This window comes from Lycium barbarum, chromosome 1, assembly GCF_019175385.1.
Source record: "Lycium barbarum isolate Lr01 chromosome 1, ASM1917538v2, whole genome shotgun sequence".
NCBI classification, from domain to species: domain Eukaryota; kingdom Viridiplantae; phylum Streptophyta; class Magnoliopsida; order Solanales; family Solanaceae; genus Lycium; species Lycium barbarum.
This window is the reverse complement of record NC_083337.1, coordinates 149,826,225-149,853,731: the sequence shown is the minus strand read 5'-3', so window position 1 is coordinate 149,853,731 and position 27,507 is coordinate 149,826,225. Positions and strand designations below refer to the sequence as shown.

General features: G+C 35.6%; 2 protein-coding genes across 4 annotated transcripts; one reads left to right on the top strand and one right to left on the bottom strand.

Moving 5' to 3' along the window:
* Window positions 1-1,535: 1,535 nt before the first annotated feature.
* Window positions 1,536-15,638, bottom strand: LOC132616199 (uncharacterized). Its single transcript, XM_060330813.1, has 4 exons — window positions 15,451-15,638; window positions 2,276-2,756; window positions 1,802-2,098; window positions 1,536-1,580 (listed from the first exon to the last, which is right to left on the bottom strand). The coding sequence occupies exons 1-4, from the start codon at window positions 15,636-15,638 to the stop codon at window positions 1,536-1,538; spliced, it is 1,011 nt and encodes a 336-aa protein (XP_060186796.1).
* Window positions 15,639-18,751: 3,113 nt separating this feature from the next.
* Window positions 18,752-24,118, top strand: LOC132643701 (uncharacterized). Of its 3 annotated transcripts, XR_009583721.1 has the most exons (10): window positions 18,752-19,082; window positions 19,165-19,364; window positions 20,145-20,326; window positions 20,623-20,907; window positions 20,991-21,049; window positions 21,154-21,190; window positions 21,298-21,369; window positions 22,087-22,411; window positions 22,565-23,059; window positions 23,540-23,665. XR_009583721.1 is itself a non-coding variant. In XM_060360240.1 (9 exons), exons 1-9 carry the CDS (start codon window positions 18,985-18,987, stop codon window positions 23,951-23,953), a joined length of 1,662 nt encoding a protein of 553 aa, XP_060216223.1. In that variant the 5' UTR covers window positions 18,754-18,984; the 3' UTR covers window positions 23,954-24,118. The 3 variants fall into 3 exon arrangements, 2 of the variants coding, with proteins under 2 accessions (XP_060216223.1, XP_060216213.1); XM_060360240.1 differs by lacking the exon at window positions 22,565-23,059 and having other exon boundaries at window positions 18,754-19,082; window positions 19,175-19,364; window positions 23,540-24,118; XM_060360230.1 differs by lacking the exon at window positions 22,565-23,059 and having other exon boundaries at window positions 18,756-19,082; window positions 23,540-24,118.
* Window positions 24,119-27,507: the final 3,389 nt, after the last annotated feature.

Below are 27,507 nucleotides of genomic sequence, written 5' to 3'. Positions count from 1 at the left end.
AGAAAACTGTTTTAACGTCCATTTGGTGAATTTCAAGACCAAACACGGCTGCCAGAGCTACTAACACTCGAATGGACGTTATTCTTGTTACAGACGAGTATGTGTCAAAATAATCAAGGCCTTCTTTCTGTCTATAACCTTTGACCACAAGTCTTGCCTTATATTTGTCAATAGTGCCATCAACTTTCATTTTCCTTTTAAAAATCCATTTAGAACCTAAAGGCTTGTTTCCAGGAGGAAGATCAACCACTTCCCATGTGTGGTTATCTAAGATTGATTGAATCTCACTATTGACTACCTCTTTTCAAAATGCTGAATCAGAAGAAGACATCACTGCTTTAAATGTTTGAGGCTCATCTTCAAGCAAGAATGTCACAAAATCTGGTCCAAAGGAAGTAGAGGTCCTTTGACGTTTGCTACGCCTTGGATCTTTTTCACTTGGTGTACTTTCCTTTGGTTCTTCCCGCTGTCGTTTAGATCTTTCACTTGACGACTCACATTAAATTTTATACGGATAAATATTTTCAAAGAATTCAGCATTATCTGATTCAATTATCGTATTAACATGAATTTCGGGATTGTTGGATTTGTGAACCAAAAACCGACAAGCTTTGCTGTTTGTAGCATATCCAATAAAAATACAATCTACAGTTTTTGGTCCGATTTTTACCTTTTTAGGTAAAGGAACTTGTACCTTTGCTAAACACCCCTACACTTTGAAATATTTCAAGTTGGGTTTTCTCCCTTTCCATAGTTCATATGGAATAGATTGTGTTTTTCTGTGGGGCACTCTGTTGAGTATTCGGTTAGCCGTAAGGATAGCTTCCCCCCACAAGCTCTGCGGTAAACCGGAACTTATTAGTAAAACATTCATCATTTCGTTCAATGTCCAATTTTTCCTTTCCACAACTCCATTGGATTGTGGTGTGTAGGGGGCAGTGGCTTGATGAATAATTCCATATTCTAAACATATCTCTGCAAAAGGAGATTCGTATTCTCCACCCCTATCACTTCTAATCATTTTTATCTTTTTATTCAATTGATTTTCGACTTCATTCTTATATTGCTTAAATGCTTCTATTGCTTCATCCTTACTGTTTAGCAAATAAACATAACAATATCGAGTGCAATCGTCAATAAAAGTTATGAAATACTTTTTCCCACCGCGAGATGGTATTGACTTCATATCACAAATGTCAGTGTGGATTAAGTCTAAAGGGTTTGAATTCTTTTGAACAGACTTATACGAATGCTTAACAAACTTTGATTCAACACATATTTGACATTTAGATATATTACACTCAAATTTAGGCAATATTTCAAGATTAATTATTTTTCGCAAGGTTTTGTAATTGACATGTCCTAAACGAACATGCCATAAATTATTTGACTCCAATAAGTAAGAAGAAGCAGATTTTCCATTAATACTGGCAACAACCATTACATTAAGTTTGAAAAGGCCCTCGGTGAGGTAGCCCTTTCCTACAAACATATCATTCTTACTAAGTACAAATTTATCACTAACCAGCACACACTTAAACCCATTTTTCACGAGTAGTGCGGCTGAGACTAGGTTCTTCCTAATTGATGGAACATGCATGACGTTGTTGAGAGTCAGCACCTTGCCGGATGTCATCTTCAACAGAACCTTTCCATATCCTTCAACTTTGGCTGTTGCAGTATTTCCCATGTATAGCTCCTCGTCGGGTCCAGCGGGAGTGTAGGTTGTAAATGCTTCCTTAACGGCACACACATGTCGAGTGGCGCCATAATCAAGCCACCAGTCCTTTGGGTTACCAACCAGGTTGCACTCATACAGCATTGCACACAGGTCATCAACATCTTCCACCATGTTTGCCTGACCTTTGTTTTTCTCTTTGTCCTTCTTGGGGGCACGACAGTCGGGAGCTTTATGGCCTGCTTTACCACAGTTATAACAATTGCCCTTGAACTTTTTCTTGTTAGGATACTTCTCCTTTCCAGAACGCCTCTTCCTTTTATTGTTCTTTTTCGGAGCAACATCTTCAACGACACTTGCCCCTTCAATCGGTGAACTCTTACGGTACCTCTTCTCAGCGGTTTTGTTATCTTCCTCGATCTTGAGACGAATCACAAGATCCTCCAACTTCATTTCCTTTCTCTTGTGCTTAAGATAATTCTTGAAATCTTTCCATGAGGGTGGCAACTTCTCAATCATTGCAGCCACTTGGAATGTTTCATTCACTACCATACCTTCAGCAATAAGGTCATGGAAGATAAGTTGAAGCTCTTGAACTTGGGTTCCAACAGTTTTTCCATCCACCATTTTGTAGTCTAGGAATTTGGCAACCACAAACTTCTTCAAGCAAGCATCTTCGATTTTGTACTTCTTTTCCAGTGCACTCCACAGTTCTTTGGAGGTCTCTATTTCACTGTAGACGTTGTACAAATCATCTTCTAAGGCACTCAAAATGTAGCCTTTGCACAAAAAATCAGCCTGTTTCCAAGCCTCAGTAACCATGAACTTCTGGTTGTCAGGCATGTCGGTGGCAGGCACAGGAGGGTCCTCACTGGTGAACTTTTGCATACCAAGGGTGGTAAGCCAAAAGAACATTCTCTGCTGCCATCCATTAAAGTTGGCACCGGTGAACTTTGCAGGTTTCTCAGCCGGTGGCACAGCGGTACGGGTTGTAGGAGTAGCCACTGGTGCAATACCCGCAGAGGGAGTTCCAGTCACAGAGGGAGTTCCAGTCTTGATTGCCATTATTTCTTTGTCACTGTCAAATGGACAAACTGTTTTAGTTAATAAAACCAGAATAGCAATTAAATCACAAACTTAAGCGATGAAGATTTTATTTCTTCAAATCGCAGTATAATTATGAACTTTGGTATTCCAACGAAGTTATTATATCTTCGAGTCAGAATACTAATATTCATATGGAGTAGAAAACTACACAAGTTTTAATCTCCTTAAACAGAATACAGATTATATATTATATTTAATTTCCTTAAGATTGTTCGCAAAATAATCTGTACAGGTTTAAATAAAGTTTCAACACAATCTGTAAAAACACTTGGTAAAACAGATTACACAGTATAACAGTAAAATCCTTAAAAACCAGTAAACGACAGAAACTGGAAAATGAACAGAAGCAGTGTTGGAAAAATATTTTCCAGAATGTAATCGATCCCACTTAGTTCAAAGTGTGTCCTTAAGGAAATTATTCCCCTCACAGCACTCGAGGTTGATGGAATATTCCCTCCCAGGATAGAACGATTAGTTACCGGAATAGTAGTACTCCAAATTCTGGCAACGGCGAACCACTCAACGGCAATTTATCACACAAAATAAAAGAAGAGAGTTGTGGAGAGAAAGGTTAGTTGTTTTGTTGCAGAATATTTTTCGTATCGAATTCTGGAACAAAAACAAGAATTTTATAGCTGTTGGAGGTACTGATTCTGAATGTTTGCAACCATTCAAATCAGTCACCAGTTTTTGGTGGGAAATTCAAAATTATCCGGGAAGGGGAAAAACGGACCGGGTCGGTCACAAGTCGCGGGACAGCATTGGATTAATTAATTAAATAATTAAAGAAAAGTTTGTCCAAAAAGATAATCAATCAATCGTTGACAAATCCAAATCCAAATCCAAAGCCAAAGCCAAAGCCGAGCTGAGCGAGCGACAACGACGGCGCGAGGGGTCCTTGCCCCCTCAACCCTTTTAGCGACTAGAGAAGATGTAATGTAATATATACACCTCTATTTTCCTCTCTTTTTCCTATGTGAGACAAATGCTTTAACCAAAGTACAAGGGACCTTTTACAATCCCCAAAGCAAAAGGGACCTTTTATGTTCCCATCACTTTTCATCCCATCATTTCCTATTCACCAATATCAAAACCCAATAGTTACAAGCATGTTATCAAGTCAATTATATATATATATATATATATATATATATATATATATATATATATGAACTATTGTTATTACTCATGAATCAAGAATATGTTTGCAAGACTATGATAAGTTATCTTATGAAACCATATTACAAGATATTTCATAAAACCATGTTACAAGTTATTTCGTGAAATCATGATTATAAGTTATTTACAAGTTATTTCACGAAAATCATGGGCTTCTCAGCCAACTATATCATGTTCATGTTTTTGGGATTTGCTTAGAAGGCTCAGATAGCCTGAAACTACGTAGCCACCGTAGGATAAGGGTTGTCAACAAGGAGACAACACCTTCATTATGCAGTTTGGATCCTTACATGCTTATTATTACTTAAATCTCATATCCCTGGCAAGGTGTGAGTGTTCTGCTGGTAGGACGCAAGTACCAGATCATGTTTTCGGTTATACTATAGCATTCCCCACGTTACACGCAGTTTTATATACATGTATTTCCATTGATTTAGAGTCCGTTTGGATTGGCTTATAAGTCGCTTATAAGTTGCTTATAAACTGTTTTCAGCTTTTTTGAGTGTTTGGCTGGCCAACTTAAAATCATTTTATGCTTAAAATAAGCTCAAAAAAATAATTAGACCCATTTGACTTAGCTTATCTAAAGCATCTTATAAGCTGAAAACAGCTTATAAGCCAAAAAAAATAAGTTAGACTACCCCAACTTTTTTTTTTTTGCTTATAAGCTGTTTGCAGCTTATAAGCATAAGCCCATCCAAACAGGCTCTTATTGATTTCAGACTTTACCCATGTTTCATTCTCATGTTTAAGTTACATTCAGTTTCAATTCATGTCCTATACCTATGTTGTGCCATGTTCTTCATTTCAGCAGGTTTTACATACTAGTACTATTCACCATGTACTAACGTCCCTTTTGCCCAAGGCTTGCACTTCACGGTGCAGATATCGGTTTTCAGGAGCATACACCTGCGCAGTAGGATCACTTCCGTTATCAGCTTATTGGTGAGCCCCACTTCTCTCGGGGTTCAACATGGAGTCTGCATTAGTATTCAATTTATGGTAGTCCAGGGCCATGTCCTGGTAGTTAGTATTCAGACATGTTTTAGAGGTTTCATAGACAGAAGTTAGTTCACAGGGTAAGTTATGCTTTCATGTTTTCAGACTATTACGTTTTCATGATTTTTCATGCTATGAGATAATTTCAAGACTTTATTCCGCAATTACATTTTCATGATTCATTTAAATTGCATCATATTTATTATATTGTTTTGATGCCCATGTTGACAAGCAAGCCATGAGGTTCGCTCGGACACATGCAAGCAAGGCCCGAGTGCCGTGTTACGCCCAGGCCATGGTTCGGGGCATGGCAAAGCTTGGTATCAGAGCCCTAGGTTCAAATGTCTTAGGGAGTCTATGAAACCGTGTCCAGTGGGGTCACTTTTATATGTGTGTGGCGCCCACACATATAAACAGTTGACTACCAAGACATTTAAGATTGTCTCACTTCTTTCAACTCTAGATCGTACAATAGAGCTATGTTCTCAGAAATCACTCGGACTCGTGTGTTGTTTCCTGTTCTACCGTATACGCCTTGTCTCAATGGATAAGGATATGTAAATCTAATCATTATCGATGTGTTGCTTTCAGATGGAATCATCAGGAATTATTCTAATTTGTGCCATGAAGTTTAGAGCAGTAAGTAATATTCTTTTTCCATCGAATTCTGAATGTATCAAATGTGTAAGCGGCAAGAAGGGAATTCGAGACCCAAGACTTTCCAAATAGTGCGTGGTGTGTTTACAGGTGTTAGTAATAGTTGAAAGACAAATTTCGGTATGGTAGCACACGTAGGTTATATACCCTGTAGAGTAAGTTTATTTGGACTCTTTGACCATGGAGCTATAGTATAAGGGTGATGGTTCATGTTTAAGATCCTACGAGGTAGCATGTTATGAAGTTAACCGCAGCAGGCATAAATTATCCACGGTAGTTTTGAGCAGGAGATAGCCTAAGAGCCAACCACCTATAATACTAAAAAGTCTCGTCTTTTTCAAGGATATGTATATATATATATATATATATATATATATATATGCCATATGATCTATGCACATGACTAGAAAGACATTGATGCGATAAGAAAACCACGAGCAAACGATATTAAATTTTTTTAGGGTTAGTTTTAAATTATTTCAGCTTATTCAGATCAGACCTAGAGAGTATCACGTTAGTAAGCTACTAAAAGAAGCAGATATTACTATGAGATAAAAGATATGACAATTTCCTCTTAGGTTATGTGATTAAATATTTATCCCTGATGTGTATAGTATGATATAGTTTTGAAAGTGTATAGGGAGTTTGGGGTTATTTGTTCCAATTCCTTGTTTGAGATAGATGAAATTTCCCTAAGTGTGATCCATGTCTATAGTTCAGAAAGATAGTAGAAGTACGATTTGAGTTACTTAGTCAAGTTAGCACTACTAAGGTAGTCTGAATACATCGAAGGCGTGTTAGAACCCAAAGGGTTTAAGTTAAATTTGAGGTATAGAAATTGGTGAAAGAAGAAAACCATCTAAGTAGTAAGAGAGCAAGCTACAGAAGAAGAGTCTTTAAGAGTTATCAGAAAAGAGTTTTCCCCAAGACTGACAAAGCTAGTATGCCAGTTATGTACATTAGAAACCCGTTCATTTAAGTAATCCAGTTTTCCCAGTAAGTAAGACTTGCTTGAAGTAAGCGGAAGAAATGAGTCGTCAGTATTTTAGAGGAAATTAGCAGAGCCACTAGATGACCACTTATTGCTAACTCGAGAGATCCACAGGCTTTAAATGTCAGCTTTTGAACTAAGGGGGAGATCGTGCGATAAGGTGCCGATATAGATTATGTGTTTCGTAAGTTGATAGGAGTTAAGGAAATTATGTTAGAGGATCATAGTTTTGTCACACCCCAACCTTACTAGGGTGTGATGGGCACCCGACCCCATATTCGGAGCGGAGCGAACCCGTTGACTCTTATTACATACTTAATCTCTTTAGATTCTTATATCAATAAGAAATGAAAAACATAGTTAAGCCTTCAGAATCTTTCTTTCGTTGTTCTCAAATCAAACAAAATCTGTGGTCATGTGGAATCTGTAACATAATATATAAAGACACATCAGCTGGTGAAGCCTCTTTCAAGACTGACATACTACACCCACGACTCTGTCTGCAAAGTCTCTAACTTCGAACAAGACATCATAGCATAGCACTCTGACCCGGCAACACTCCAGGGCCAAATGGAGCTTGCCAACTTCGCTGGAATATCTTCTATAGTGGCTTCTACTCATCTGGGTGTACCTGCGCGGCATGAAACGCAGCGTCCACAAGAAGGGACGTCAGTACGAGCAATGTACTGAGTATGTAAGGCATGAATAGTAACATAGTAAGGGATGTAATTATAAATAACAACATAATAGAAATATAAGGCATATCAGGGGGTAAAAGAGTAACCTGTACATATGAGTGCCTTTTAGGCGGATACCATGCATGCTTAGTGCTGCGGAATGTGTAGCCCGATCCATATATACATATACTATATTATATTGTTGTGGAACGTGCAGCCCGATCCATATACATATATTGCTGCGGAACGTGCAACCTGATCCATATATATATTGCTGCGGAACGTTCAGCCTGATCCATTTACCCATATATCCCGCGTCCGGGCATCCCGCGTCCGGGATGATATCATATTATACCAACTGATCAGGTGGCTACGCGTATATAACGCTCTCACCTTTCCCCTTACCCCATATACATATACATATATCATATAACAGCATGCAGGAGAGCCCAAAGAAAGTCATGTATCTATCAGAGTGACGTAAGGTCGGTAACCTCCGAATATATTATGGAATAATCATCATGACTCTGTCTCACCTTGAAGGAACAATTATTATAAGATGAGACTAGCAACGAATAACAGCGTTAAGAGAACATGGAATAAGATCATAAGTCTCATAAGGCGTCGCTTCATATACATATGCACATGGGACAAATTTTTATGACTCGATGGGTACGTACATAAATCGACACCTGAGGGCTCAGAAACAAGTTTCGGGTCAATCCGATTTAGTATAAGAAAGTTATGAGCGTTTGAAGTACAGAACCTTCTACGAACGTTTCAGAAGTCATTTTTGGAAAATCATTCTTATCATAGTCATCATAGAAATATTCTCATCCTTGACATCATCATTGTCATTGTGAAACATATCCATCGCTATTGTCATAAGAGCTTACAAAATCATAAACCTCTGTTTTGGTAGAATACGGACACTTTGGAAAAACATTTACGAGTTATCGGGAAGAGAATCATGCCTTAGAATCATAAACATCTAACTTTTGAAAACAAGGAAGAAATGGAAACAATTATGAAGTCATAACATCGGAATCATGCCTTTGAAAGAAAGGGACGAGCCTTAACATACCTGTTCCACGTCCTATTAGCTACGCTTAATTGTCCAAGCTCGCTATCGCTAGTCTACATCCAAGAAGATTGACACAATCATTAGACTCATCATCATATACTTGTCTTAATCCTTCAAATAAATTCACTTATGATCTGCCGAAATTTCGGCAGCATCTCCCCTGTAAATATACCATCCCCGAGAATCTAACTCGGCCCAAATCATCAGTCAACAATCCGAGAATTTAACTCGGCCAAACTATCAACAACAATACCAACAATCGTGCCAACAACATCAACAATCAATTCAAGACGCATTCTAACATTAACAACCTTTGTCATACAATTCAACGACATTTCATTTATATTCAATTCAATTCACATAACATTCAAAACGACTCACTCAACATACTACTTCACCCGACACCTTCCAAATTCAACAAGAACAATAACAACCTATTCCCTTCTTTCAAATTCAATCACAACAACCCAACTTACAATCTTCCAAACACACGTCTCACTTCCAAATTCATGAATTATATTTACAACCTACACATTAGCAATATCATTCCCTCAAATATAAGAAACCATATCAATGTCACACTAACTTCTCCAACAACCCCACAATGATTCTAAATTCACTTCAATTCATCAAACCTTCATTTTCATCATAAAATCCACAACTACAACAATCAAAATACTAAATAAAATTAATTCATCATTTCTACACAAACAACCACTTACACGGCCACAACCATACACATACATATTTCATGAATTCCATCCATTTCTACATACAACAACATGCATAAACCATCCATAACATATATAAAAGAAGATTGAACCTTACCTTCCTCCACTTGTCTTCTTACTTGGCTAGGGTTTGTAAATCACCCAAATTAATGCTTGGCTTACTCTAACAACTCCTTCATGTTAATGAGGACCTTCCAATTAGTTGAAATGCTAGAAGAAAATAATTTTTCTTGATCAATTCCATGACACCATTTTTTTGGAGTCTTGGTCGAATGACCCTTTTTTTTTTTTTTTTCCAAGTCTTCTTATGTTGTAAGAAAATGAAACCTCTAGATAATTGTCTCTTGCTAATATATATATATATATATATATATATGTAGGTGCCTCCCACAAGTAATAAGTGGACATATGTCCCTTCTCCCTTTTTCTTGAACTTTCTTAAATTAAACAAATATGCCAACTTGTTTTGCTATGTAAGCTTAGTCCATATATACTCATAATTAGTCTCATTAAATAAAAATGTGGACATATACTTATATGCCACACGGCCAACATGGCCCCTTCAAGAACCTTTTTGAATATTTTGTGAAATTCCCATTTTTCCCCTAGCCTTCCGCAATATTACTATGAGCCATTTTGTGAATTTCCTTTTTTACCCTTAATCCTTCTCAATATTTCCATACTAATAAACAACTTGTATATTAAAATAATTTTGGAACATAGTCTTGCCCTTAACCTACCACGACCACCTTGAAATATCCGAATGTATAAAATACGGGATATAACAAGTTTCATGTAGCCAAGATAAGATGCGTAAAATATGATTTTTGTCATGCTGTTGAGATCAAGTACTAGGTAATTATGTTATAAGATAAAGTTCTAGAGCGAATAGCGGGTTTTTAAGGGTATAATGGTTCCAATTCCAGAGTAATTCATGTATTATGTGGTACTAATGCCCAGACGTACTCTACTCATGCCTTTCATACCCATATCATGCCCATGTTAGAGCTTTACACTCCACGTTTAAGATACAAGAATTAAGACTTCATACAATAGTAAGCTATGCAAGGGAATGTCCTTTTATGTTTCGCACATCAGGTGTGCTCATGTCTAAAGTTAAAAATCGCATTCAAGTCTCACGTATCTATCATGATTTTATACTCATATTCATGTTCTAGCATCTAAGTGCTTTTCAAATCTGATAATGATCTTGACCTCTATGATTATGTTATCCATGTTACCACATACTCGTGCCCCAATCCATTTCGTTATGCATCCCACTTATAGCGGTATCGTAACAATGATGTTGTTAGATGATAATGAAGGTGAACCAATATGGATGTCCTACCCATGATTCTATGTAATTTGCGCTTATGTTTCTTTGGCTAATGTTTTAAACCATCTCGTAGCTTGGCACAAAGGATGCCCTTATCTTTTCCGAAGTACCTATGGCATTTTTATGTTCAAAGTAACTTTCTACCCATGTCTTAGATGCTCGAGAAACGAATTATTCATGCCTATATCTATTCTTTCATGAGCCTTATTTATAACAGGGGCAATTACTCACGGTGATAAGAGTAAGCTATGTTGAATCATGTCCCATCATTTCAGTATATCTAAGTTCTAAAGGTAATACTTTATCCATGCCTTACGTCTATGAGTACCCAAGAGTGAGCCTACAATTGTACTCCACGCAAATCACGCTTATGTCTTATTAATAGCTCAATACTCATGAAATCAGGTTCAGACGCCACGATATGCATCCATGATGTACTCATGTAAATGTCAGGTTACTCATGGTCCCATGCCCCATGTCATGCTATTCACGTTTCATGCCATATGAATCACGTTCCCATGTACGCATGTTCCACGTTACGTCTTCCATGTACAATGCACCATGTCATGTCTGTTCTCTAAAGCAAAGTATCTCATGTGAATAGTACCAATAATTTCTTTTCTCTCAGTCCTCTATAATTCTCTCACGAGAATGATCAAGATGAGCTAACGTATTCATAATCATGATTAATAGCTAACAAGATAATCAGAAGTAAGGTGCATTCCTATATTCAAATAGATATCTTTTCATGTACCCTATGGTACTTATCTCAGGAGTATTCTACTCGGATTCGATGTATTCATGTCATGCCTATGCTAGAGATTTATGAATACCTATGTTAGGATCATTTTCTTGTTATATGACTCAAGTCTGTCGCATTTACATCGAGTTGCGCTTACATTCAAAGCCTAAGTCATACTCCTATCTTATATTACCATGGTGACATACGAACATCTATGATTAAGTCTCTAAGTATCCAAATCCTACACGCGCTTAGTATTCAACCCACATGTTGTAACAATCATGTTTTCGACATTCAGATCCCATGTTACGATATCCATTTTTACACTTATTCGTATCTCATGAGTTTAGCACTCATGTATTCATGTCATCCAGTCTTCATGTATATGCCCCACATCATGTGTCTCACGCCCAGGTAATCATGTCATGTTCGTGCCTATTTCCAGTACTCATGTCATTCGTGCCTACAGACTTTCTTCCAAACCCCATGTATAGTAATCATGTAATCATTCAACCGATATTCGTGTGTGCAAGCCAGCTCAGTATTTATGTTAGCTATATTCAAGATGCAGTAATCACATTATGTCACATCATGCGTATTAAGATACCTTGTGAGTTGTGCGTTGGTACTTTAGTTAGTTGGCAGGCATTTGAGAAATGTCGTAAGGGTCCGAATTATGAAGGAAGTCCTGCCATAAATTTTGTAGATTCCAGAGTTAGTAGCGATTCTTAACCACTAGTCATAAATCGAGGACAAATGTTTCATAATTCTCATTCATGTAGGTGTTACTCAGTTTCATGTTCCCCATGTACATGTTTCCATGTAATCACACATTCAGTTCTCATGATCCATGACCATGTTCTCACGTAACCATGTCAAGCTCTTATGTTTTACGTCATTTTTCTTTCATGTTCATGTATTCAAGCCATGTCCAGCCATATTCTTAACCATGACCCATCATTCGAGGACGAATGATCCCAAGGGGGAGATATTGTAACACTCCGTACCTTTAACCTAAGCTTTGACCATGATCCTAAACTTAGAAAACCAGATAAAGAATGTGGAAATTTGGAATTTCCCTGTTCAGTTGTAAGATGGGGGTTTACGCCCATGAACAGTGACTGTATTTCAGTATAGGGCCGTATTTCAAGTCGTAAACTGGTGCCAAAGATTTCTGAGCATTCTGGAATTTGACATTTGGAGGCTACATTGTTAAATACGGACCGTATTTCAAAATACGGCTCGTATTTCAAAACTTATTTGGAATTTGAGAAAACTTCCTTGATGAAAGTTGTAGATCTTTGAAATATCTTTCCAACGATATATTATGGGGATTAAACGGATATTTGTGCAAAGAGTTATGGCCATTTTACTGAAGAGACGCAGTGCAGTCCATACGAAATACGGACCGTATTTCAAAATACGGCCAGTATTTAACTGATTTAACTGAGTGTAAAATTTAATTTTTCCAGAACAATATATATTCGTCCATATCAGTTCAAATAATTATTTTTCATTCCTTTAAGCCCTAGAACGACCTCCTACCGTCTTCCATCATCAAGAATACCAAGGTAAGCCTACTCTAATTATTCCAACCCAATTCTAACATATACTCTAATAATCTAATCAAGAAATCATTGTTCCTAATCTAGGGTTTTCAAGAAAACCCATCTCAAGGTTCAAGAATCAAGATTTAGGAAATCTTCTCCAAAACTCAAGTCTTTAATTTAAGTTTTAGAGCAATTAAGGTATGTAGAACTTCCATCCACATGTGAGAATCTCTACGTTCATCCCCATGCTCCGTTTCTTGATATCCATGAAGTTCAAATCCTAGGGCATTAAATCCAACATATTGGTAGCCCGTATTTATGTACATGAATTTTGTATGTATATTCGTTATTGTATTCCTAATCTTCCATTACGGTTATTAGGAACCCTAGCTTAATCCATGAATCATGAATTCTTCCTCATGTGTTCTCATTATGTTTATATGAAACTTTATGATTTTATCTAGCAAGTTACAAGCATGTTTTCAAGTCAATTATATATATATATATGAATTATTGTTATTACTTATGAATCAAGAACATGTTTGCAAGACTATGGCAAGTTATCTTTTGAAACCATATTATAAGATATTTCATGAAACCATGTTACAAGTTATTTCGTGAAATCATGATTACAAGTTATTTACAAGTTATTTCACAAAAACCATGGGCTTCTTAGCCAACTATATCATGTTCATATTTTTGGGATTTGCTTAGTTAACCGAGAAGGCTCAGATAGCCTGAAACTACGTAACCACCGTAGGATAAGGATTGTCAGCAAGGAGGCAACACCTTCATTATGCAGTTTGGATCCTTACATGCTTATTATTACTTAAATCTCATATTGCTGGCAAGGTGTGAGTGTTCTACTGGTAGGACGCAAGTACTAGATCATGTTGTCGGTTATACTATAGCATTCCCCATATTACAAGCAGTTTTATATACATGTATTTCCATTGATTTACTGTTTTCAGACTTTACCCACGTTTCATGCTCATGTTTAAGTTACATTTAGTTTCAGTTCATGTCCTATACCTATGTTGTGCCATGTTCTTCATTTCAGCAGGTTTTACATACTATTACTATTCACCATGTACTAACGTCCCTTTTGCCCAGGGCCTGCACTTCACGATGCAAATACTGGTTTTCAGGAGCATACACCTGCGCAGTAGGATCACCTCAGTTATCAGCTTATTGGTGAGCCCCACTTCTCTCGGGATTCAACATGGAGTCTGCATTAGTATTCAATTTATGGTAGTCCAGGGCCATGTCCTGGTAGTTAGTATTCAGACATGTTTTAGAGGTTTCATAGACAGAAGTTAGTTCACAGGGTAAGTTATGCTTTCATGTTTTCAGACTATTACGTTTTCATGATTTTTCATGCTATGAGATAATTTCAAGACTTTATTCCGCAATTACATTTTCATGATTCATTTAAATTGCATCATATATATTATATTGTTTTGATGCCCATGTTGACAAGAAAGCCATGAGGTTCGCTCGGACACATGCAAGCAAGGCCCGAGTGCCGTGTTACGCCCAGGCCATAGTTCGGGGCGTGACATTTATTAGCTTAGCAAAGGCCATCAGCCGGCAGCCGCCCATAGGGTGCTAAATGAGTAGGTTGGATCTTTCTATATTTTAATCGTGGTTGACATATATATCAAGACTTATAGATTAAGAATAGTGTGTTTAAGTTTTATACATTTAGCATTTAAGAATCTTTTGAAGTACAAATATAATTTAATTTCTATATCAAGTTTTCCTAATTTTATTTTTCAAATTATCATATCAGGCCGTGATAGAAAAAGCTACTCCATAATTGTTGCTAGTCAATAGATATCTCACTCCTTTAATCGGGTAGTGCCAACCAATATTTTGATAACACCCCCGTAAAGATCATATGTGAGGGTCTTTCTGCATGCCGCTCGTGTCACTCGAGGTGGCCCAACCCAGCTTTCATTTGCAAATTCTGTAGTGAAACTGAAACTGCTCAACCTCGAAAGATAATTCACATGCGGGCAGCGATGCCTTTTGTACCGTTGACTCTATAGTTCATGGATTTTCTTTGTTTCATTTTACATTTTATATTTTATGTAGTCTCGCTCTCTCTTCTTACAAGAATTCAACCACTTCCCATTACTCTACAGGGCTTCTCTAATAGGAAAAAGCCTTCCATTCGTCAAATCAAATGATCCCTTGGCTCTTCTATGATTGTTCCCGGCTCCCTTTCTAGCTCCCCTTGCACAAGCCTATTGTGCTTCGAGTATGTGGTGTTTACGCCATATGATCTTTTCCAGTAGTGTGATCCTCCGCACTGGTTGTGTAGGCAGGTTATTCTTTGCTACTTCCTCCGTCTCAATTTATGTGATATAGTTTGACCAGACACGGAGTTTAAGAAAGAAAGGAAGACATTTGAAATTTGTGGTCTAAAACAAATTATATATATTTATGTGGGTGTAAATCATTTCATTAAGGGGGTAAAAGAAATTTTTTTAAGTTAAACTATTTCTAAATATAAAAATATTTTATTTTTTTTCGGACAGACTAAAAAGAAAAGTATATTACGTAAATTGGACAGAAAGAATATCTTTTATTATGATATGGATTAAAGGAACAAATATATTTAAGTGGAACAACAGGTAGGTTATACATTCTAATTTTCACTTTGTCGAGATGTGAGGCGCAGGTGGTGATAATCACCTGGGGTATGCGTTAGTACCTTGACAGCATACTGGGGCTTTGGGGGTTATGAGTTTGCAAACTCAATTTTCGTAAACTTATTTTTAGCAAAATTTCAAGCGAGCACCACATATCCTTTTGTCTCTGCTCTTTCTCTTCATCATCGAACTCTTGGTTGCTTACTTGCTTGTATCTCTTCTTCTTCTTCTTCTTCTTTTTCCAGTCCATTCTTTCATTTTCAAATTCAAGGTTTGTTCTATTAATATGATGGGCAAAGGTGTAAATATACCTCTCAATTTTGCGATTTAGAGCCGATATACTTTTAATTAAAAAAATAGTATATATATACTCTTGCCGTTATAAAATGATGCAAATATACTCTGCCTTCACACAAATAGTGCAAATATATCCTTTTAGCTAACGAGATTTTTTTTAAAAATCATTTAGCTTATTTTTTAATTAAAAAAATGTCATATGGCTTTAAAAATAGTCTACTCATTTTTTTAGTAGACATATTTTTCTAATGCCACATAGTAAATTTTTTTCTGATGGATCGGGTCTTGTTAGTTTTAAAAAAAATTCATGGCTTTAAAAAAATAAGTCTACCCATTTTTTTAAGCGAATCAGACCCAATCCATCAGGAAAAAAATTATCATGTAGCTTTAGAAAAATATGTCTATTAAAAAAAAATAGATAGATTATTTTTAAAGTCACGTGATATTTTTTTAATTAAAAAATAAGTTAAATAATTATTTTTTTAAAAAATTCGTCAGCAAAAAAGATATATTTACATAATTTTATAACTATAAGATATATTTACATCACTTTTATAATAAAAATATATTTACTTTAAATCGCAAAGTTAAAGAATATATTGACACCTTTTACCTTAATATTAATAGAAAATTGGTGTTGAATTTAAAAGGTAACATTTGAAGGCGGGAAGGGAAGCAGACACAGAGCGTAGGCTAATGGGACCAAGTGGGTCTAACGGTAATTGAGGCGAATCAGAATGATAGTCCACTTTCTTGGAGCCCACATTACTACCCAAAAGTCAAAAGTTACGGATTAGCTGTTTGGAGCTTTGTAAATTCTAGGAGAACGAGCCTGCAAAATATTTTCCTACCAATAGTAAAAGGTCTTTGAATTTTTAATCAAGAAAGTTTTCCAAAAAGTTTTTGATTCACAAAAAAGCAAAACAAAGAATAAAATTTTCTTAAAGAAAGAAGAAACTTGTCTGTGCTTGGAACAATGGAAGCCCATATAATACATAATGTAAGTTATGGAGATGAACTTTCTCAAGATAATACGTGTAATTGTACAAAGTTGATCTGCGCATCATTCAATTAGCAATAATATACGAATTAAAAGAAAAACAAAATGCCAAGTCTGAACTTAATTAACAGAAACTAAACATAATATGCAACCATGTCGGTAACAGCAAAAAATCCTTTAATTATAGGACACTTGCAACATTAAAATCTCTAATGTAGATTGCTTAATGTACCACATAACTACTAGCCCAAAAAAAAAAAAAAAAAGACACTTAAGTATTACTCTTCTACATTTTATATTTTGTAACTTCAAGCAACTATATATGGGAGAAAATAGGGTGAAAATTCAACCTCATGACTATATTTAACCTTACATTTTGATGAAACTTAAATGAAGACGTTGAGTTTATGATTATTAATTACAAGTTAAACTGCAATACCGAAGTGCTGATAATAAAAGCTTAAAGCCCTAAATTAATTTTTGTCGAATTTAGTTGGGTAAACGGAAAAGGTTCTCCAAACCAGTCTTCGAAAATCAAAGACAAAAGTTAAAGAATAAAACATAAACAACATTAAAGGGCATTTGGGGAATATACTTACATTTATTCATTACAGTGTTCCTTAGATTCTGGGCATTGGACTTGCATCCCCAGGCTCACTAGGTTTCCTGGCATGCTTTGTTTAACTTTTTTATAGAAGAATTTTTGTTCTATTAAAAAAATAATTGTAGGTAATTAATCATCACAAGTGAGATTAGCAATATGTAAAATAAATAAAGTAGTCTACTTGTTATAACATTTTAAAATACATTGACGAGTTAAATTTCGTTACCTCTATAACTTATTATTTTGAACTCCTACAATAGTACTCCCTCTGTGACTATCCCAATTTATGTGAAATGATTCGGATATGAGGGTTAAAACACTTCATTTTGATTATAAATATGGGTATAGATTCTTTAATATAAAATTTATATATTTAAAAATTACATGAGAAAGTACTACAAATCAACATAACTAATGATTCAAAATAGTTATAAAAAGTTTTTGAAATTTGAAGTTAAAGAAAAAATGTTTGACTTCCCACATAATAGTACGTTCACATAAATGAGACGGAAGGAGTAATTTAATTGTAACCGACAAGAGTTGTGATGAAGTGATAAACAGTGTTTTAAAAGGCGGGGGCGTAAGGCGAGGCGTTTTATGTCTGCCTCAGCGAGGCGTAAGCCCCGAGGCACGAGGCGTAAGCCTCATGGGACTTTAATTTTTAGTATTTTATAAAATGATATAATTATAATAAATACTTTTAAATTGGTTAAATAACGTAAAAAATTGAAGAAAACAATAAATAAGTGATATATATATATATATATACACACATATACATACTCCACCCCCACAAAAAAACTAATTAGAACAATCTATTATACGTACTTACAAGTATAAGTGACTGCTCGTTACTTTTTTGAGATAGTAGAAGACAAGATAAATAATTGCAAAAGAACATATATTAGGCATTCTAGCAATAAAAAAAGGTCTTGACTTTTAAATTTAATGTTTCAGTTCCTTTTTAAAATATTTGAGTAATTACATGTTGACTTTTGAAAATTTGGGCATTATACTAAGGACTTATTTAACAAATTTCATTTTAGTTTGAAGAAGTTTTCTGGGCTTACGCCCCAACAAAAAAAAACTCGCCCCAAACGCCTAGGCTTACGCCCCAACAAAAAAAAAAAAAATCGCCCCAAACGCCTAGGCTTACGCCCCAACAAAAAAAAAACTCGCCCCAAACGCCTGGGCGTACGCCTTTGGGGACTTGCGCCCCGACCCATCGCCCCGAGGCATTTTTGGTACGCCCCGCCCCGGGGCTCGCCCCGAGGCTCGCCTCAAAAACGCCTTTTAAAACACTGGTGATAAATACTTCTTCATTCTTAACTAGAGGTTCTCGGGTTTGAACCATGTATGATGCGTCTTTGTTAGAGAACATTTTACACACCAATATGGGACTTTTGGTGTGACTTCGTATTTAGTCCAGCCTCAATACTAAAAAAAAAAAAAAGGGAGTTAATTGTCATCTCTCTCCCTCTCTCATTGATTTAGTTGTTAGTGTAAACGCATATGCTTTTAATACAGGTTTTTGAACAGTTAAAACTCTCTTTCCTTCTTTCTCAGAGTATGTACAGAGTACAACCTTTATCCAAGTTTCTGAAGGAGTTACTTTCCTTGTTCATAATTTTTGTAACATTTTGAAGCCTTTAAGGAGCAAGAATCATTAAGACTCACTATCACAATGTTACGTAAATGGCCAATGCTACTTTTACTTTTAACCATTTTCATCATTTTCTCTTCCTTCACCCATGGAGAAGCAGAGTCTCCTTTTCAATCACCACCTATATCAGGTACTTACCCTTTCTTTTAAGTACTTTCCATGTTTATGCATTTTTCCAGTTTTTTTTTTCCTGATTAAATGGGACATTTTAGATGAATTTAGGGAGGGGAGGAATGAAGATAATGTGATGGTTTCAAGGCTATTTGCTGAAGGTCCCAATAATATTGCTGAAGCTCCAGTGCAGAGCTCATCACTTATATTGGCTGCTCAAAGAACATATAGAAAAGACCCTCTAAATGGTTTTAAGAGATATACTGGAGGATGGAACATCAATGACCACCATTACTGGGCTGTAAGTATTCAAGATTTACCTTTCTTGTAAGTTAGTAATTGAAAATCATGCCAAAATATATATAATGTAGGTAGAGAAACTGTTTCAAAAGGGTGATAAGTTTTAAGTCATTAATTTTGAGGAAATTTTTGTCTTACAAAAATGAGGAAAGTGATACGTAACTGAAATAAGAAACTCTGGCGAAATGGTGAGATCTCCGTTGATGTCATGATGGTGGTTTTTTGAAAGAATTTAAGTTATAAGTAACGTGAAGGAATTTTTACACTAAAATTAGTTACTCCCTCCGTCCCAAAATAAATGTCACCTTAGCAAAAAAGATTTGTCCCAAAATATATGTCACCTTAGGAATTTAAAGACACATATTGATAAATGTTTTCAACTATGCCCGTAGCATCAAAGAAGTTGTCCTCTTTATTATTGCTCAACTCTAAAAAAACATCTAATAAGTAGGGGTTGTTTAGTGAACTTCACATTCTATTTATTGATTTCTTAATGCACCTGACTTTTGCTAAGGTAACACTTATTTTGGGACGGAGGAAGTACTATTTTAATGTGCTCTTAGGTCTGTCGGGACGGATATACATTAGGAAAATCACCACTTTGTCTGGCACTGTCCAGCATTTGAGTCTAAATTAGAAACTGTTTATGTTTTAGATTAGCATATGAAGAGTTTGGTCCTAATGGAGATTATCTGTTTGGACATTGTAGTTCTATAAATTTTAGTTGCATTAGATTTTTCTTTCAACTTTCTCATGCTAATATAATTTTGTTTCTGTGCAGTCTGTGGCATTTACAGCAGTTCCGTTCTTTATCACCGCGCTGCTCTGGTTTCTGATCTTTGGACTTTGTTTATTGTTCATCTGTGTCTGTTCCCGTTGCTGTAAAAGAGAACCTTATGGATACTCTCCAGCGGCTTACGCTCTTTCCCTTATATTCCTTGTGCTTTTCACCATTGCTGCAATGTACTCCCTCCCCCCTTATCCTTTATCGATTTAATTTATAAACACTGACAACATAAAGAATTTTTACACTATCAGAGTATTTTAATCTGTTGTAGGAGTTAACATGCCTTATTTCCAAGTTAGTAATCCCACTTTTTATGGGTGGTTACCTGTAAGTGACATGATAGTGTAAATTTCTTTTTTAGTATTATTGTTAGAAATTGAACTCCAAACAATTCCCTATACACACATGCATATGCACAAGTTATATGCTCTCTCTTTTGAAGTTTGATTCTCATTTGCTTTTCAATTTGCAGTATTGGATGTGTCATTTTGTACACAGGCCAAGAGAAGTTCCACAGCAGTACAATTAACACTTTGGACTATGTGGTGCATCAGGCAAATGCAACAGCTGATAATCTCATGAATGTGTCTCTTTATCTAGCAGCTGCCAAACAACTTGCAGTGGATAAAATTTTGATCCCTGCTAATGTCCAAACAGACATTGATTACGTCCAAACGAAGATTACTTCTTCTGCTAGTACCCTTTCCACTAAAACAGCTGACAATAAGGATGATACAGAACACCTGATACAATCAGTGTAAGTGAATGAAATTTATCATATATATCTTTAAAACTTACTACACTTAATTTGCCACTAAAAGTCCCGAGGCATATATGCAGGAGAGCCGCTCTTATCATTTTATCTGCTGCTATGCTTCTTTTGACATTTCTTGGATTAGGTAAGATTTCCTTGACCATTACACTAAATTATGCATACCTTAGAATTTTGAAACAGTTCGTCGTATTTTTCTAATAAATGTGCTCTGGTCCTTTCTCTTTCCAGTATTCTCAATTTTCGGCATGCAAGTTTTTGTCTACATGTGAGTTTACAATTTGCGTTACTACATTGTTATGTCTCTTGTCTTTCCATTAATTCGTTTCCCATGTTCTTCTTCTGAAAGAATAATCTCGCGTTCTATTTGTGCAGCTTGGTTATTTTTGGATGGATTCTCATCACTGGAACATTGATTTTATGTGGCATATTTCTTGTTCTCCACAAGTAAGCTGTCTTTAGTATTTCACCATTTTTGTTGCTTCACTAAGCTGCTGAGAGGCAGGCAAATCTTGGTCTTATGGATACAGCTTCTCCTGGAAACAGGATAAAGCAGAGTTCACTTCTAACATTTTGGATTTAATCATTTTAAATCCTAATTATATTCTTCTTTTCAACTAGTCCTTCCTGATGCCTTCTTTGGTTATTAGTACTATACTATTACTACTAAAATACTGTGTAAGAACCTTACAAAGGGTGCTGATTGCTGGAGAATGCTAAACTTTATCTAAGAGCCTCATGTTAGAAGTGATTAGCATGCATTGAGATTTAAATATTGTCTCTTTAGGGAGTTTGTATAATTATCTTGGTCATCAAAAACTTTTTAAGTCTTGGGGGCCGGATTGTAACTGCTCACATTGTGTACTGGGATACTGTTGTGTTAAACCTTGTATATAAACTAATTGGGAGGATACCGTGATGTAAAATATTGATTGTTTAATTGGTCCTTGTTGTGAAAGGTTTAGAACAATCTAGTAGTTGATTAATGAGTCCTTTTGATATTTGCTTATTTGGTTATGAAAACCGGGCTTGTATGCCTTGTTTCTTTAAGCAACTCTGGAGGATCACATCAAGTATGAGACTCATAGTCTTTACATTCAAGTCATCTCTAAAATACTATTTATTTGTGAAACATCTCAAACTGTTCTTTGTTGGACGTTTCAGCGTGACTGCAGACACTTGTGTAGCAATGGATCAGTGGATCCAGAACCCCACTGCTCATACAACTTTAGATGACATATTACCTTGTGTGGACTATGCCACAGCACAAGACACGCTAACCAAAAGCAAGGAAGTGACTTATAACCTGGTAGATATTGTCAACCAGGTTATTACAAATGTCTCGAACATCAATTTCTCTCCCAACTTTGCTCCTTTCTACTACAATCAATCAGGACCTTTGCTTCCAATCCTTTGCAATCTGTTTAATCCTGACTTAACTTCTCACAACTGTAGTCCTGCTGAAGTCGATTTGGATAATGCAACTCAGGTATGCCTTGAAGCTCCTTAAAAAGTTCAGACTTCAGATCATGTAAAGTGTAGTATTTGTTCTAACAATTTATCCAGCTTAGATAATCTTGATGTTTCCTTAATTGAAATTAATAAACATGTCTAACTTAGTCCTCCGTGGATTCGGGACAAGGTGGGAGTGGCCTCGGTGGAAGACAAGATGCGGGAAGCGAGACTGAGATGGTTTGGGCATGTGAAGAGGAGAGACACGGATGCCCCAGTGCGGAGGTGTGAAAGGTTGGCCATGGATGGTTTCAGAAGAGGTAGGGGTAGGCTGAAGAAATATTGGGAGAGGTGATTAGACAACAATGGCGCAGTTACAGCTTAGCGAGGACATGACCTTAGATAGGAGGGTTTGGAGGACTCATATTAGGGTAGAAGGCTAGTAGATAGTCTCGTTATCCTTCCTTATTAGTAGGCACATTATCGCAGTATAATTTCTTGTGCTTTGATTTCTGCTATTATTTGTTATTTCTTGTACTTTGATTATTCTATTTTATCTGTGTCGCTTTCGTTATTTGCATTTCCATATCGCTTTGAATTTCTTAGCATTATCTGACCTCTTTTTATGCTTTTTATTGAGCCGAGGGTCTTTCAGAAGCAGCCGTCCTACCTTGGTAGGAGTAAGGTCCGCGTACACTCTACCCTCCCCAGATCCCACGTTGTGGGATTTCACTGGGTTGTTGTTATTGTTGTTGTCGTCGTCTAACTTAGTCCTCCGTGTTTGACAGTAAGAAAAGAGCCAAAATCTGCTTGCTATAGATGAATAATTTTGATCAAGTGTATGTTCTGTGCACTTAGGTTTACTACTCAGAAGGTCACTCGACTAGTATAAATTGTGCAAGAAAGTCGCTTTTATTTATTTTATAACAGAAAAGTACTTTGCTTTTGTCATTTCTCATACAAAGTTGAGTGACCTTCTGAGTAATCAACTCAATTGATCTATAACAACATGTAACTCATCATATTAAGCCTGATATGGTAACTTGAAAAATAGAATGATAACCTGCTAGTATAAGGTTAAAACTGCACTTATAGAGTAAATCTTTTTTATATTGTCAGTGTATATAACTTTTTCTCAATTTTATTCAATTTCTGCATCATGCAGGTTTTGAACAACTACGTTTGTCAAGTTTCACCGAGTGGCGTTTGTGTCACACCAGGCCGTCTGACTCCGACCCTGTACAGCCAGATGGCTGCTGCTGTAAATTTGACCAATGGATTGTACCAATATGGTCCATTCCTGGTTGACCTGCAAAATTGTGATTTTGTTAGGCAAACTTTTGGTGACATATATAATATACATTGTCCTGGTCTGCTGCAATACAGCAAACGAGTGTATGTTGGGCTAGTGATGGTAACTGTTGCAGCGCTACTTTCTCTTACATTCTGGATCATATATGTGAGAGAGAGGCGCCACCGCGTCTATAAGCAAAAGAAAATGCCCAAATTTAATGGAGTTGAAGGGGATAAACCTACTCATGAAGGAGTTGAAGGTGATAAACCTACTCATGAAGACTAATCTGTTTTACTTTGTGCAGTAGTACTAGCTGAAGATATGTATTGTTTTTGTTGTAACTTGTATTGGTTTTATTGTACATACTGAATCACTGATGGCTGTTCAAAGAGCCTAAGGTGTATTTTGTGCTGACTGCCGAGGTTCCCAAAAATTTTAGGGGTTGAATCATCAATGTGTTGATCGTAGCAAACATTATAGATTAGTGAACCAGCCATGACTCTAAACAGAGGCGGATTAAGAATTTCAAGTTTATGGGTTCTGGGTCATAACCTTTTTTGGCTATTGGATTCTAGACAGGTTATCTTTACATAACGCAAGTATCAAAAGTCCGTATTTATTTTTATACTAAGGGCTTAGTGATCGATGAAATGAGTGCAAACCTTAGAGATTAGGGTTCAAATTTCAAGGCTGGTGTTCTAGGTGATTTTTTCACATCTCCAAAATCTTGATGGGCAGAATTTTCAAATACTTGTACTTATGGGGGAGTTAGTAGACATTTGATAAAATAATTGAGGTACGTGCAAACTGACTTGAAATACCACCGTTATAAACAAGGATGTTTTGCCGGTTGTTTTTAGTGTTAGGTTCTCTTTACTTAATTACTTTGCTCTTTCTGTGACTAATAGCCTGTTTGGCCAAACTTATTTTTCCCCCAAAAGTACTTATTTTTTCAATAAGTGCTTATTTTAAAAAAAGTGAGGTGTTTGGCCAAGCTTTTGGGAGAAAATAAGTACTTTTGGGGAGTAGCAGAAGCAGTTTTTCAGAAGTTAAAAAAAATAGTTTTTGTCCAAAAACACTTTTTTGAAAAGTACTTTTGAGAAAAATACACATACAAACACTTTTTAAAAGTTTGGTCAAACACTAATTGCTGCTCAAAAGTATTTTTTAAATTAATTGGCCAAACACAAACTGCTTTTAACCAAAAATACTTTTGAAAAAAATACTTTTTAAAATAAGCAGTTTTTAGAAGCTTGGCCAAACAGGCTATAACTAAAATTTGATGGCTAAAATGCCGAGTCAAAGACAATGTTGGACGCAAGAATGGTTGGGCTTAAACAGGTACTCATTGCAAATTTTGCTTGAACGAAAAGTCAATTAAAGTCATAAAGACCGTATTAAATAACTAACTAATTTACTCATTATACAAATGTTTTTGCCTTTTGGCTTTATGTTGGCTTAAACTATTTCTTCTTATTAAAAAGGTAGAAAAGGACTTCATTGAATATTTACAAAAGAAAATGTTTTATTAGTCATCTGGCGTACTATCCGTCATGTCCTTAATAAGTCCTAAGACATTTTTAACCCTGACTTAAATCGCTTAATTATCATAATTAAAATCTTAATTAAGCAGTAGCCTCCAAAAGTTGGCCCGTAAACATTATCATAGGATTTTTAATTTATATGGTATAAATTATTTTCTCTTTGAACAGACAGCTAAGTAAAGAAAATTAATGTCATATTTGTGATAGGCATTCTGTCTTAACACGTACGTCCTAATCGTGTTTGAATCGCTTGCTTATCACACAATTACAATCTTCAACCCGTTATCCACTTAAAAGTTGGCTCCTAAAAAAAAATTAAAAAGATGTGGAAGTATATGATCATAAGATATAATTTATAGTACCTTAAGCAAGTTGGTTTAGTAGATATATCCTAATTCCTAATTGACATGATTCGAATCAATAAAACAAGTGTTTAGAAGCTTCATTGATTCTCTATGTTATTCAAAATTTTAGGAGTCTTATAAGTGGAGCTATTCCTTGTTGACTCTCCATTTAAAACACCGAGAAGCCCTCTTTTTTTTTTTTTTTTTTTTTCAAGAAAACACAATAGTTACTTTTCGAGCAGTAGTTGCGTTAGACCACATAGTTATCCCACTAATCTGATCATGTTAGAATAATTATCACAGTTGCAAAATTCTTGTCGCCAAATCAATTACTTATAATTTTTGCTCATTTTAATTCTAGTTTACCAAAAGAACAGTACATTTAACATAAGTATGTTGTAAGTAATTAAATAATCATGTACTCTACAATCATACGAACAAAATTTATTTGATGATCAGAAATTCAGAAAAAGATGTCATGAATTAATTCGTCTTAGGTTTTAGATTATAGATTTTCTTTGTTCCTTTTCCACATATATACTTAACTAGAGGGTGCATAATGTGGTATATCCTGAATTGTAAAGCCGAAATAAATTTTTTATTTAAAATAAGTTTTGGTATAAGTTTTTAAAAAAATTGGTATTCGATATGGTATTTGATATTTAAGTACCAAAATAACATACAAACTTTTACATAAGCCGCATGTATATATTTTAGGTTATAAAAATGTCATATTTGTAATTGACATCAGAAAATTGGCTCGTCTACCTTAACGTCGATTATTACCGCCAGTTCAACTATAAGTTTTTTTTTCGCATAATTTTTCATATTTCTATATTTATTTCATAATTGATGATAGACTCATTCAAAAAATTCATACATGATTACGCTAATCTTTCCTCTAACTCACTTTCTAGAAAAATTAAAGTTCTAGAAGTCAGTTTTTATTTATTCAGTATTTTTCCAATATTTTATTACCTCTTAAACGCAGAAAAGAAAGTTATAAATTGTCTATCCGAAGATAACTATTTGAAATTATCAAAATCGAAAAAAGAAAAGCTGAACCATACCGAATTTAAATAAGATATTAACATAACATTTTAAGAAACCGATTGATCGAACAAATTGAATCAAAATATCTAAAAATCATATAAAACTGATCGATAAAAACGAGTCCGGAGCCTAAAGGGCATAAAAATACACGATTTTTACCAAAAGGGAATGTCTAAAAATTATTATACCAAAACGGGTATATCGTGGGCTGATCCACGATATACCCCCAATTTTTTTTTTTTACCTTGTCAGACGATTCAACCAAAAGCAAAAAAAAAAAAAATTTACATGTATAACGTGGATCAGTCCACGTTATACAATTATAACTTGTATAACGTGGACTGATCCACGTTATACAATTTACAAGCAAAAAAAATTTCTCTGAAACACTGCTTCTTTTCCACAACTGATAAGGATGAACTCTATCTTAACTTGGTTCTTGAGTATGTACCTGAAACTGTTCACTGTGTTATCAAACACTACAACAAGCTGAACCAACGGATGCCATTGATACTTGTGAAGCTTTATACATATCAGGTAGTGTACTCTTTTCTCAAGTGAGTTGTCATTTATATAGGCCCCCTTGTTAAGAACACCCAATACGAGACACGTCTGCAAATTCTGTTATACAAGAGATTGTTTTCCCTTCTTTTTCATATGCGTGAGATGTTGGACAAGAGATTGTTGCAAAAATTGTTCCAATATTTTCTAGTTCTTTTGTTCGTTTTGAGGATGGGCTAAGCTTGGAAAAGTCCATCCAACCGCGAGTTTTTATGAGAAGCTAGTTTCACTTCAGTTACGTTGTTGTTAACGCACTTGAGCTAATGATTTCTTGAGGTTGTATTTTCTAACATGTCTGAAGTACAAGATGATGTTTCTGTCCGGCAGATTTTCAGGG